General features: G+C 48.7%; 1 protein-coding gene across 2 annotated transcripts in view; it reads right to left on the bottom strand.

Moving 5' to 3' along the window:
* Positions 1-13933, bottom strand: part of URB1 (URB1 ribosome biogenesis homolog) — a 66912-nt gene that overhangs the window by 40532 nt on the left and 12447 nt on the right. For both annotated transcript variants that reach the window (XM_081234229.1, XM_081234230.1), the window contains exons 7-13: positions 13058-13183; positions 11006-11130; positions 7014-7209; positions 5398-5535; positions 2502-2675; positions 1795-1924; positions 930-1046 (exon numbers count right to left, since the gene is read on the bottom strand). In XM_081234229.1, coding sequence (XP_081090355.1) covers positions 930-1046; positions 1795-1924; positions 2502-2675; positions 5398-5535; positions 7014-7209; positions 11006-11130; positions 13058-13183 — 1006 coding nt within the window. The remainder of the gene's footprint in view (positions 1-929; positions 1047-1794; positions 1925-2501; positions 2676-5397; positions 5536-7013; positions 7210-11005; positions 11131-13057; positions 13184-13933) is intronic.

The following is a 13933-nucleotide window of genomic DNA, read 5'->3' as shown; positions in this document are numbered from 1 at the left end:
TCTATCCAAATCCTTCACCAAAGAGTTGGGGTGCTGTCTGCCCCTCCCTGCACTCGGCCCACAGTGACCTCCTCCTACAGCTCAAAGCCCCCCGTGCACACAGTCTCTCGTGAGTGTGACCCCTGGTGCAGGGCACAGGCCTTGCTCCCTAGACAGCAAGCATCTTGCGCACAGCCTGCGGCCGCCTGGGTCTGAGAAAGGGTCCTCAGCCTCTGGCCTGATTTCTGGGTTAATCCTTTGCTTGGGAAGGACGTGGTACCAAATGTTAAATGGCCACTTTATAGTAAATCTCATATTCTCACAGCAAGAGAACCTTTTGCCTTTAAACCATCAAGAAGTTAATTACAGCTTTTTGAATAGGATTATTTCAGTAGCTTATATAAATTCCAAGAATGATATTTCCGCAAGTCTTCCTCCATAGGCCCAATTACAAAGTCAGTTTTATTAGACAAACTTTTCCATCAAGGAAACATGGCCAGACAAGCATAATGTTACTTTTACAAGATGTGGTTTGAACGTCACTGGGTAAAATACGAGTAACTATGTCTGAAGTGCCTGTGCATGAACGGGACCTCCTTCTAAGGGGCTCTCATTTCTGCACCCCTCTTCCTTTGCAAAGAGGCTTTAGAATTAACATCACATAATCTCATCTGTCTATCACCCATGGCAGGCAACTCAGCCTGGCTGGCTTCTCCCTTCTCTCTTGAGGCTGCCAAGTGTGCATCTGATACCTCCTTAAGGAAGACCAGCTACTTAAAAAACACTGGTCCGGATGAAAACACCAGGCTGGTGGATCACACACGCCGGCCACAATGCCCAGCAGCCTTCCCAGTCCTCGGCTCCGGAGCGTCTGCTCCAGTGTATCCACACTTCCTTCACCCCCACCGGCAGGGCCAGCGGAGGGGCGCCCCCCATCCCTCGAGACGCACCTCTCAGGAGCTTGCTGAAGTCGAAGTTGTACTGCGTGACCACGTGCGGGACCACCTCCTGGTAGAGGCAGATGACCTGGAGCAGGACGGCTTTCAGAAGAATGGTTTCTGCATCATCTGAACCAGAATTAAACAGCCTGAATCAGGAAACGCACTTGTTCTCTGTCCTCGATCAGTGAGCGATCGAACCACCCGGGACCCATTCCGGTCAACTGTGTGTGGAACCCTGAAGCTGCAGACAGATCCCCATGGAGCGAGATTTAAGGAGTCAACGTGGTAAAAGTCAAAGCGGTTCACACAGGCTGGGTCTACATCCCGATTTCACCGCTGTGAACTTGGACAGGGTGAAGCTACTCTCTGTGCTTCAGCGTCCTCGTCTGAAAAATGGGGACACGCAGCAGTGCCTACCCCTCCAGGGCCGCGCGAGGATGAAACAGGACAGAGATATAAGACGTGAAGCCCACCGCTTCACCAGTGACAAGGTCTGAGTCAACACATCTTACTTCCAGGGGGACCGTGTAGCCCACTACTCTCCACAGAACAAAAGAGAGGCCTCCTCCCTCACGGAAAGGCCAGAGCACATCACACTCATCATACAAGTTTTTAGAGAGACACGGTGCTTGCATAAATCTTGGGCACATTTCTAACAGATGTTAAAACTCAATGTATAAAAACAAAAACCAAAAAACAAAAAAACAACTCAGTGTACAATGCCATGCTCATTCTTCTCCCTAAGCAAAGAAGGACACAGGATTCATTCAGAGCCAGTGAGGCCTTCACAAGTCCCTCTAGACCAGCCCCTCTGGACAGGAGGCTCCCAGGCTGCCTGTGTCAGTGGTATCTGCAAACAGAAGAGGCCCCTCACCGCTCTGGGGAGCCACGCAGGTAGCAGGGGTCCTGTTGCCCCTTTTCTTAGCTTTCTCGTCATCCTGTTCTGTCTCCTGCTTCCTAAGTGACTGCCAGACCCACACGATGGCGTTCAGATCTGGTAAAATCTAAAAGGGAAAACAAAGAAACAGAATATCAGTCACGTTACAAGGAAGAGAAACAAAGGAACTGAACCTACTAAGAAGGAGAAGCAAAGAACAGAGGAGAGGGGCCAGCACGTGCAAGTGTGTGTGTGTGACCGAAAGGGGTCCCAGCCTCTGGCAGCTCTGTTTTGGGGTATAATTCCCAGAACTGAACACTGTAAGAATGTGGTGAAAACACAAGCACCGATCATTAAAACAAACCCCTGAAGACTTGTTCACCGGAGCCAGACACTGGGAACCAAGAAACTCCTCCTTACAACCGGCTGGGGGTACCCAGCCCAGCAAGCCCTTGGCTCTTCCGGGCAGCCACCCAGTCTGCGGACGCCTGGCCTCCCTGCTCACCAGACCGAGCCCCAGGGAGGAAGTAGCAGGCCACCCATCACTGCAGCCCCAGTCCTGATGAGACCTGAGTCCCAGGAGCACCCCAACCCCCTCCCTTCACTTCGCACCCGCCCTCTGGGCCCCCAAGCTCGCCTTTTCCCTCTGGTGTGCTCGCCTGTGACCTCTGTGAGCAAAGCCCAAGCCTGGCTCCGGGGCCTACCTTGCTCAGGGCTTCTCTGAAGAGCCGCACGAAGTCCTCCATCATCGCGGCCGTGTACACGCCCGACTCCTGCCAGGCCCCTTTATTCAGGCAGTAGTCAATGGTCTTTAAGGCTCTCTTCAAAATGACGGAAATAAGGGATAAAGCTGTGTGTTTCACTGATTTGCTGTCCAGCTGGGAAGAAAAAGAGGTAAATCCACAAGTGTCTTCGGGCCGCACTGGTGGACACAGAGCACCCAGGCCCCGGCCCTCCCCAGGAGCCCGCCGGACCTCTGTGCTGTGCAGAGGTGGCCCGGGGGCCCTGCCTGCTTCACCTCCTGCAGATGTGACCTCAGCAGGTGCCGGGAGCACAGTTACTAAAGGTGGCGTCCGATAGTTATTCTTAACTGCTGTTCCACAGCCTGTTTTTGGTAAAGTCTTCCCTGACCACCACTCGGCTCCACAGATTACCTGCCTCGACAACAGCTGAGACCCCACCGGGACCCGACGGGCCTCTCCACTTATCGTCAGATGGAGAGATGACGGGCAAGGGCACCAGACACCCAAGTCCGGCCAGCCACCTCTAGGCGCACAGCCTCCACCCCAGGCCTCCCACATCCAAACTCTCTACCTGGATTCAGACAGCCAGGAGGGCCTTCAAAATCCTCACTCGCTGAAGAGGTTCAAGAACCTGTGCTCTTACCACAAAGGGGGAAAGGCTAGGCCCCGGCCGGTGGCAGTATGTCCCTGGGCCAGCAGCAGCGAGGATGTCTCCTGGGCACTTGGGAGACACGTTCGATCTCAGGCCCAGCCCAGCCCAATGCCATCAGCCCCAGGTGACTCCCAAGTACAGAGAAGTCCGGAGAGCACCAGCTGGGATGCTGCAGCTTTACAGTCACGTAGAAACAAGAAGGTTTTCTGACGGGCCTTCAGTTTAATAACACTCCAGGCCCCCAGCGCTCCAGCTGGCTGGCGTCTCATTTTACATGGACATTGTACGCTAAAGCAGCGCTTCATTAAATGTCTTAAACCAATAACCACGCCCAACCCGTCATCACTTCAAAGGCAGGACGCAAACGAGTGTTACACTCACCAGCTTGGAGCGCAAAGCTCAGTCCACAGCCTGAGACCCTGTCTCCAAACACGTTCTTGCTTCCTGCTTCTAAAACGAGCTCACTCTTTTCTTTCTTTCTTTCTTTTTTTTTTGCGGTACGTGGGCCTCTCACTGTTGTGGCCTCTCCCGTTGCGGAGCACAGGCTCCGGACGCGCAGGCCCAGCGGCCATGGCTCACGGGCCCAGCTGCTCCGCGGCATGTGGGATCCTCCCGGACCGGGGCACGAACCCGTGTCCCCTGCATCGGCAGGCGGACTCCCAACCACTGCGCCACCAGGGAAGCCCTCACTCTTTTCTTTCTGATCTAAAATGCACGCCATTAAAATTCTGCATATAACACCGTAAAGAATACGAGAAAAACGTCATTAAAAAACCCCACGCACTCCTAAGTCCATCCCCCAGACACACCTGTCTCTGGTGTCACTTGTACGAACACACTGTCACGGCTCAGGAAGCGCCAGTGACGAGAAGGCGAAGCTGTGGCTTCCCCTCCGCTGGCCCTGGGCCTGCCCAGGACAGCAGCCTCGGCAGAAGAGGAGGCCATGAGCTCTCCCCAACCCAAGGCCACCCCGTCCAGTGGATGCAACACCCCCTAGGGGCACAACCCCTCTCTCCTGAAACAGCGTGACAGGGAGCGAGACAGCCTTTTATATCCCAGACTGGGGTATGTACCGGGGTCAGCTCAAGGGGCAGTGTAAGTGCAGCCGGCCAGATCGAAACCATCTTCTACCTGTGAAGAGGCGGCATCAGATACCTTCCTTTCAATTCTACTTTGCAAGTCCCTGGAATAAGACATCTTGTGTCTCTCACAAAACAGATGGGCAAGCTAGCTGGGTCCTAACCTTGATTCTGTGATTTGGCAACCACAGCAAAAGGCCTTCCTAGCTGGTCCCACCCAGGCCTCTTCCTCTTTACTCCAGCGCCTCCCCACGGCCCCCTGGCTGCTCTCAGCACAACCCCTGGATGGGCATCAAGAAATGCTCACTCCCACCGCCCAGTCCAATGAGTCTTCACCAATTTACGAACTGCCCCATCACCACTGGAGCCGACCCACTACGGCAGACCTGGTCCTGCTGTGTTCAGGTAACAACCCAGCCTGCCTGAAGGATGGGGTCTCCGCCCGCACCGAGGAAAGCCCAGGCCCTGCACTCCTCTGGACACCTGGTCTCCCCCAGGTGGGTCTTGAGGCAACCTGGGTTTAGGAGGGGCTGGCTGGCCTAGGACCCGTGTATGCCAACAATTCATGGCTGTTCACCTAAGGCCATGATTTATGGTGAAAAATGCATGGGTCCCTCACAGTGTGATTTCTGATGGGACTCGGGAACCTTTGTAATAAATCATGACACAGACTTGAAGTATCCATTTTTTCCTTGAACACGTCCTCCCCCAACTCCTGAAACAGCTGGTCCTCAAAGTAAATGTTCCCCAGAAAACTTAACACTATTCATTTAAACCACAAAAGAAAGGATTTGCTAGGCAAACTTCAGTCCTGCCCTAGCCAGAGTTCCTGAAGTAATGAGACTTTAACACATGACATTAGGCCGTAGCTGAGCACACTTCCCCTCCCAGCCTTGGGAAGGCCCAGAGCCGTGGAGGGGTCCCGCCGTCCCGGCTCTGTGCTGGAGCAGGGCAGGCATGTGCCTCGGGCCCCAGCGCACCGTCTGCGGGCGAGTGGACACGTGGAAAGCCTCAGAGGCTCTGACAAAACGCAAACCAATACATGCAGGCCGGTATTCTCAGCACAGTCCCCAGCACGGCCAGTGGGGCAAGCGGGAGAGAGTCTGGAGGCAGGGTCCCCACTCACGTTCAGTGCTTGGGTGAACATGACCTTGGTGCACACCAGGGGCGCAGTGGTCACCATCACCATGGCCAGGAGCCGGGGGAGCGGGATGAACTCTCTGGTCTGAAACGCCCGGGAGATTTCTGGCTGGGCGGCGTAGATCTAGGGAAGGGAGAACGGAGAATGAGCTGGTGGCAGAGGTTAGCTTGCAAGCCTGAGTCTGTCTAATTGTAGGTACCCAACAGTAAAGCCGCTGCAGTGAAACAACTACAGTAATGAAGGTCCAAGGCTCGCCACAAGGAACAAGGTCTGGAATATTAACCCCAAAATCCACTTGTTAGAGACAAGTTGGGTCATGAGACTGTTACTGGCGACAGCGATCTTCAAAGCAGAGCCTGGTCTGTGGTCTGGGGAGCCTCTTAAAACCTCTGATGGCAAACAAGTCACTGCTAGAACTCACAACCGGATTATCGACTCACCAGTTACTGCACTCGGCAGGCACCTAACCAAGTATGTCATCTTTTCAACACTTCATGACAACCCTTTGGGGTAGGGCTATTTTATATCAAGATAAAACATGTTTACAGATGACACAAGTGGACCTCGATGAGGCTAAGTAATTTCTCTAGGGCCACGGGGCTAGAAGGCAGAGAAGCAAGGACTCCCATCCTGCCCTGCGACGGCCGTGCGCCTGTCCCTGCCCCTCCGGAGAGCAGCGGCAGGGCAGCTCCCGACAGGGGTGGTGGCCACAGGGATACCGTCATCAAAGTGGGGGGCAGAGGGCCTCCTTCTTGTCCCAAATACACACTGGGAGGGAATTCCCTGGTGGTCCAATGGTTAGGACTCAGCGCTTTCACTGCCAAGGTGCAGGTTCGATCCCTGGTAGGGAACTAAGATCCCTCAAGCCACGTGGTGTGGCCATAAAAAGAAAAAAAAAAGCAAACACCCAAATACACGCTGGGACCACCGCGCACACAGGCATTCAAGGAAAATGAGGGAATATGTGAATAAAAGTTTGCTTTACAGGTAACCCCGTGCCCAGGTCAAAGCACAAGACAATAATCCCAGGTGCGTCACCATTAGGCAGTCCATAAATCAGAGAGAGAGAGAGAGAGAGAGAGAGAGAGGTGAAGCGAGCCGGGCAGTACTGCCTAAGCATCTGTAGCAGGCACTCCCTTTGGTGGATGAGGGGAGGTTGACATCCATGATCAGATGGAAATTAATTCATATCCACTTGGACAGACCACCAATCACAGCTTATTTCAAGTTGTTCTAAGTACTTGAAACGGCAATCTTTAAAAACTATTGTACGGTTCAGACATTTCACTGATTCCGGCCCAGCTGTGCCGAAACTCATCAAGATCTCACTCTGAGCAAACTCTGGTTGAAGAAGATGCAACTGGCTCAACGGATTCAAAAGCATAAACCTCAAAACTCAGCTCAGTGAAAAGTCAAATGTCTTTAGAGGATAAAGACACCAAATTAACATCGTGTGAAGTACGCCGTGAAGAGCGGCTGAAAGAAGTCCCTCAGCCTGCAGAGTTCATCAGAGCGTCACTCACCCCCGACCACTACCAACTCCTCACGCCCACCCGCCCACGGCCCCAGCTAGCGGACTTCGAAATGCCCCTGGCCTTCACCTTGTTGAGCAGTTTGATGTTACTGGACCAAGTGGACTGCACCCTTGGGAGAAAGGAAAACGTCACTTCCTTGAAGTACTTGTTCAGTAAGTCCGGGCACACTTTCAGGATGTTCACCACAAGTTCAGCGACCAGCTCGTCGTCTGCTGCAGTTTTCAAACCCAGCAGGAAGTGCAGGAGAGTCAGGTTTCCTCCCCTGCCAGGGAGAGAGGGGAGAGAGAGGGGTGAGCAGGGCGCCTTCACAAAGCACTCAGAGCTCAGGATGACGGGGGTAGCTCCGCTCCGTCAACACGGCTGTGACACAGGGATGGGCAAATTTCATTTCTGGTGAATTTCCCTCCCGGCAGAAAGTGAGATGTTTTCATGGTCTGTAGGGCTCCCGCTCTCCACCAGAGGGCCTGAACTTCACTCCTCCACTTCTGAGTGGCTGAGAAAGTCTCTTCCTTGTTCTGTTCCCCACCTCTCCTTCCCTCCCTTGAGTTCCAGCTGAGTTTTAAAGAAGAGGAAATTTTAAAATTTTCTTTTGTGATTTTACTGACCACTTCCCTCCAACCACACACAGAAAAGCACATATGTAAAGATGTATGTGTGCGTTAACTATAAAAACACAGAGAACGCATTTTTCTTTTAAAAGGATTACGGTTGGGCTTCCCTGGTGGCGCAGTGGTTGAGAGTCCGCCTGCCGATGCAGGGGACGCGGGTTCGTGCCCCGGTCCGGGAAGATCCCACGTGCCGCGGAGCGGCTGGGCCCGTGAGCCATGGCCGCTGAGCCTGAGCGTCCGGAGCCTGTGCTCCGCAACGGGAGAGGCCACAACAGTGAGAGGCCCGCGTACCGCAAAAAAAAAAAAAAAAAAAAAAAAAAGGATTATGGTTTTTTCCCCATGAAGTGCTCACAAATTGCCACAGTCCAGAGTGCCACAAAATTATTTCTGAAACTCAACCGGATGGCACAGAGCCCTTCTACGGCTTTCTGCTTCCTCTGTTTCCAGCTACTTTCAAACTCCGACGCTTTCACTTCACAGCCCAAAGAAGCTAATATAGGGAGAAAAATCTACTGTATGAAGAGTCAAAATTTGTCCCAAAGTGGGCAGTTTCCAAAAATATAAGAAGATGATACAAACAGGAAAACCTAGACATTAAAACTTGGAGAAAGGGAGCACCTGGCCTAGGATCTACATGGCCAAGTAGGTTTTACCCCCAGATACCTTTTAAGAAAAGATGTCTTTTCATATCTGCTTGTCCCTGGGAAGTCATAATATCCAGAAAAAAATCAAAATTTGCCTCGTTGGCGTGTCATGTTGATGGCTTCTGGGATCACCACTGTTTTGCAGCCCCTTATAAACTGACCAAAACTAAGATGCAATATGACACTTTACAGGCGATAAAAATTTTTCCAAAATTGAAGTAGAAAGAGTATAATTTTGATCAGAAAGCTATTCTTTAAAAAGCTTAGAATTCTTAACAGGAAAATATCATGAGCAAAACATAGTTTGTGCTTTCAAATGCATGGAATGTTAAATTTGCAAAGGGTGGGACTTCCCTGGGGATCCAGTGGTAAAGAATCCACCTTACAGTGCAGTGGACATGGGTTCAATCCCTGGTCAGGGAACTTAGATCCCACATGCCACGGGGCAACTAAGCGCACGTGCCACAACTACTGAGCTTGCATGCCTCAACTAGAGAGCTCACGTGCCGCAAACTACAGAGCCCACGTGCCACGGAGCCCATGCCACAACTAGAGAAGAGAAAACCCGGACGCCGCAACTAGAGAAAAGCCCGTGTGCCGCAATGAAAGATCCTGTGTGCCACAACTAAGACCTGATGCAGCCACAAATAAATTAAAAAAAAAAAAAGGTTTACCTAGAAACTTAAAAAAAAAAATTTGCGGAGAGTGCCAAAAATACTAGACACACACACAATTTTAATCAACGATGTAATAAAATGAATAGCATTTAATTTAGAGTTTGCAACACGTGCCAGATACTGCTCGAGGCAGTTACCACACACTGCCTCTCTCTGGGGTGGGCACTAATTGTATTTCCTTTTTATAGACGAGGCAACATTGGCAGAGAGAAATAGTAACCCGCTGAAGTCTCAGAGGCACTCCAGAAACTGTTCTCTGAACCTCCACAGTAAGGCTCAGCAAGCTCTGGCCCACCACCTGCCTTTGTCAATAAAGCTTTATTAGAACACAGTTACACCCATTTGTTTATTTATAGCATGGCTGCTTGGGTACCACAATGGCACGGTTGAGTGGGCACAGTAGGGACTGTATGGCACACTAACCCTAAAATACTTACTGTCTGGACCTTCACAGAAAAAGTTTGCCAACCCTTGCCTACACTATAATGCCTCACTTTCAATGCCTACTATGTGCCAGGCAGGCACACAGGGATTCAAAACAGACTAGTCGTAGGCTCTGGGGATTCAAAACAGACTAGTCTCTGTGCTCACCAATTCTTGCCTATTGGGTAGTGAACAAGCAAATAAATAAATATGCAAGATGGTGATAAGTCACCATCAGAAGCAAGGGCCAGGCCAAAGGGCAGTGACAGTGGAAGGACTATCTCAGAAGAGGGCTGCCAGGGAAGGCCTCTCTGACGTGGCGACATCTGCACGGAGACCTGCAGGAAACGAGGGAGCTTTACGACCACTGGGAAAGGAGGCATTTCAATTTTCTCAAAGCTTTCCATTAACACCCCACAAACAAAACTCCCTTCCTCTCTCCTAAGCACAAGCATTTGTCTTTTGCCCATGGCTGAAAAATTTTACATAAACCACACCTTATTTAAACACACCCACAACCGCTAGTTGACTCAATATGCTCATTAAATGATCATCTATTTTATGGGTCTCCTTAATAGGGAAAACAAGCCTTTTTAGCATGGTGTTATATCATATTAAGACTCAAAAAGTCTGCTCTTACATTTCAGCAAGAAAACAAGCTTTCTCTCACTGATGAGAGAAAAGCTACAATATCACCAAAACAAAATTAGAAGAAAAAGGAATGACATGGCAAGTTAATTCATAATAATCACAGAATGAAAACAAGTTCAAAGCCACAAGCAGGGAAAAGAATTCCCACCGAATGAATCCCATTATGAGGGATGAGTCATTTTCTGACCGGTTGAAACCGAATCAAACCATCTCTATCCTTATAATAAAATGTCAAGGGGGTAAAACTAAGGGTCATTCACAATGACCAGAAAATATGTCCAATGTTTTTAATTGTGAAATGGGAAAAAAAGCAGGTTAATGAACAATATATCTAACAGTAGGCCGTTCTGGTTTAAATATTAATAACGTGGATATGTATTATAGGTCTATGACTCTAAAGTCCAAAAGAACATAATCTAAATCATTAGCTGTGGACTTTGTTTCCTTACTGATGAAATGTTATCATAATGGTGAAATATGAAATAAAACGTAAAAACAAAACTGTGAAATCCCAACTCATGAGCAGCTGCCCCCCGAGGAGAAAAGGGTTGTGTAGCTGTCGCGAGTGTGGGCTGGGAACCAGATCGCCTAGGTTCCAGTCTGAGCTCGGCCACTTTCACGGTGAGTGACTACCTGCCCTCTGTGGGCCCATCTTCCTCATCTGCAAGACTGGGGTAACAATGGTACCCACCTAGGACTGTGGTGAGGCATGAGAGGGCACCCCATCTCTGGGAAGGAGGATGTAACAGAATTATTCTCAGATGCAGCTGGCACATAGTTGCTGAGTGAACACACCACCACCTTCCTGGGTGAGATACCCTCACACTGTGTGTTTGAGTCAACTGCTACCCTGAGACTCTGCCCCGAGGGCACACAACGAACGGGAGCCCTCTGGGTCCTATTCTGAGTTCATCCCTAAAATGAGTCAGATAATGCCTAAAATGCTAGTTCTAACCCACTACAGTCCCGTTATTTAACAGATTTCCACTGTAAGTCACGTATGTGATGACCTCTGAGAACTCACACTCAGGATTCACACGGGCGTTACACTTTACCTGCCGAAGGTACCAAGAGACGCGTCATAAAAATTAATCCCATGCTTGAGCGAACAGCAGAGATCCATCAGGAAGTTATGAACGAGCTGCCTCACCATGGTTTTCCCTGCGTCTTCAGCAGAAGTCTACGAGGGTTTCAAAGAAATTCAGTGACAATCCCAAGTTCGTAAGTCTTACGAACAACTACAGGGTAAAAACTGGACCATATCACATGCCTAATGGCAACTTAGAAAACATTTTAAATTGAACATTTGGTGTAATTCAAAAACAAAAAACCCCACAAAAAAACAGAAACACCAATCAAAATTTAAAAATACTCTTATAGGTGGAATCTAAACAAAATAAATAAATAAAACAGTAACAATTTTTTTAAAAAGCTCACAGATACTGAGAGCCAATCAGTGGCTGCCAGAAGTGGGGGTCAAGGGGCTGGGAAAAAACGGGTCCACTGGGGTTTTCTGTTTGTTTATTTTTTACTTTAAATAAATTGAAGTTAAAATGTTCTTTTTAAAGTTGAACCAACAGGGAGTTGCTGGAACAACAAGAAACTACAGATAACTTGAGATTTTATGTCATTTGCTATTGTTTCCGAGCACTTCACAATAATTCTTATAGCAGCCCCGTGAGTCTGGCAGGGCAAACATGATGACACCCATCTCACGAATGAGCAAACTGTGGATGAGACAGCTGAAGTCATCACTGAGTTAGGAAGTACACGGCACGTCAGTATCAGCATCCCCAGCACTAAAGATTCTCTGTTTACAGCATATGCTTTAAATAGAACATTTTTCCTAAGCTTTTTCTTGCTTCTGCATTGTGATACTGTGACAGAAGAAATAAATATTTGGTCATTGTCTCCAGTTCCTGGCACAGAGCTCCTAAATCTCTCAGAATCTCCTAGGTGATAGGGGCATCTTTCATTCTAATGAGGCAACTCGTAACGGGCCCCAGGAGAGCTTCAGGATGGGGTCTGGATGCCAGAGTGTGACCCGTAATGAGAACATCACTTAATTCCCTGATTCTGAATGTCCTCACCTATAAAATAGAACCATTAAAACAAACAAAAACAAACTCGGGACTTCCCTGGCGCTCCAGTGGTTAGGACTCGGCACTTTCACTGCCTTGGGCCCGGCTTCCATCCCTTGTCGGGGAACTAAGATCCCACAAGCCACGTGGCATGGCCAAAAAAAAAAAAAAAAAACTCTTAAGAGGGGCAAGTTTAAACCTGTATTTTCAAACAAGCTTATGAATGACTTAATTTCTCTTGCTCTTTTGAATAAAATTCCGCATTTGGGAGTGTTTTTATTAAGCCCCTGAGGCTTCCTGGTTATAGAACAGATAAAACACGTCCAAAACAAGAGGACATAGGCAAGTCGTGGAGATAAAAGGAAGCAAAACAGTGGGCTCTTGAGAGGTGAAGTATCATAGAGTTAACAGGAAGTCTGAGCCTTCATGACCCTGGCCAAGTCCATGTTCAGAAACATTCTGAGGAAAATCAAAATGAGGAGAATTAAAAAGTACACTGGCTTTGGGTCCATGTGAGAGTAAGTGTTCTAATTAGGCACTTGTTACAAAGTAAACTCTACATGTCAGTAGGTGAGGAAATTGAGGCTCCCTAGGTACTTAGGATCCTGAAGTAGAAGCAACAGGCCTTGAAACTCCAACTGCTGGAAAAGTGTGAAAAGAATGGATGGGAGAGGAGAGGGAAGTGAGGCGGGAGAGGTAGCAAGGATCGACCCTGTACGTCTACTGTGCAAGCTGCAGGGAAAATTCAGATGCCACACAGCTAAAGGGAATGACGGTTTCCACATTAAAAAAAAAAGTTTAATACCATGCTACCTCAGAGATTAGAAAAAAATCTTATTGTAAAAAAAAAAAATTTTTCTTAAATCATATTGCAACTAAGTTGGGAATTAACATAACCACAAGCCAAAAGAAACACCAAATGGGGGACTTTCTTGAAGGCAGGTGTATGTGTAGATTCTTCAGTCTCCCGGCTCTGGGTATCACACACTAACAGTGAGGCCAAGCGGAAGCCAAAAACGACTGTACCTCAATATTCTCCAGGCTCACGTCGACAATCCCCTTCCAGCTGTACAGAGACGCTATGTGGTTCAGCACTTGCCCGGTGAAGAAACGCACCTTCTGGGTTTTTGTGATATTTTTGTTGTGAACTACCTAAAAACAAAAAAACAAATGAATTTCAAGGAAGTTGATTTTTAAAATCGTGTTTATTGGATTTCGTCATTATAAAAATAATGTAGGCCTGCGGCAAAATATTTAGCCAGAAAAAGAAAAAACGTAAAGAGAACACATTCACCAATATTGCCACCACCCTAGGACACTCACAGCTCACATTTTGGTATATTTCCTTTCAGCCTCCCCGTCCCCATCAACCACACAAAACATACATGTGTATGGATTAGGTTCTTGTTGGGGTGGGGTTTTTCTTGGCTTCTTTGAGAATATATTTAATTATCGTTTTGCGCCTGCTTTTACTTAATGCAGCATGAGCTGTCTCCACAACATTAAAAATTCCTTTAGAACATCATTTTGGAGGGCTGAACGTCATTCTATCCTATGAGCGACTATAACTTATTTAACCGTTTCCCAGGTGTGTATAATTAGGTTGCTTCCAAACTCTGGCCATGACTAGCAGCATCCCCGTACAAAGCCTGCCCTACAACCCTGACTCTGGACTTGGAATCGTGGCATCAGTTCTCAGCTCCACACAAACCTACCCCCCCAGCTCATATCTCTGAGGGTTTATGTATTTCAGATACGTTCCCCGGGTGATTCTGTGGCAATCCCATCCCTCACTCCAGGGGTACAAACGTTTTTAAAACCTCTGACACATACTGCTGGACCTGCTGTCTTCCAGAGGGGCTGCAACACCTCCTCCAGGAAAGTACCTGACTCAAAGCATCT

The sequence above is a fragment of the Mesoplodon bidens genome, assembly GCF_964165515.1.
Source record: "Mesoplodon bidens genome assembly, chromosome: 5".
In the NCBI taxonomy this organism is placed as follows: Eukaryota; Metazoa; Chordata; class Mammalia; order Artiodactyla; family Ziphiidae; genus Mesoplodon; species Mesoplodon bidens.
The sequence above is the reverse complement of the archived record's forward strand: the minus strand, read 5'-3'. Positions and strand labels throughout refer to the sequence as shown.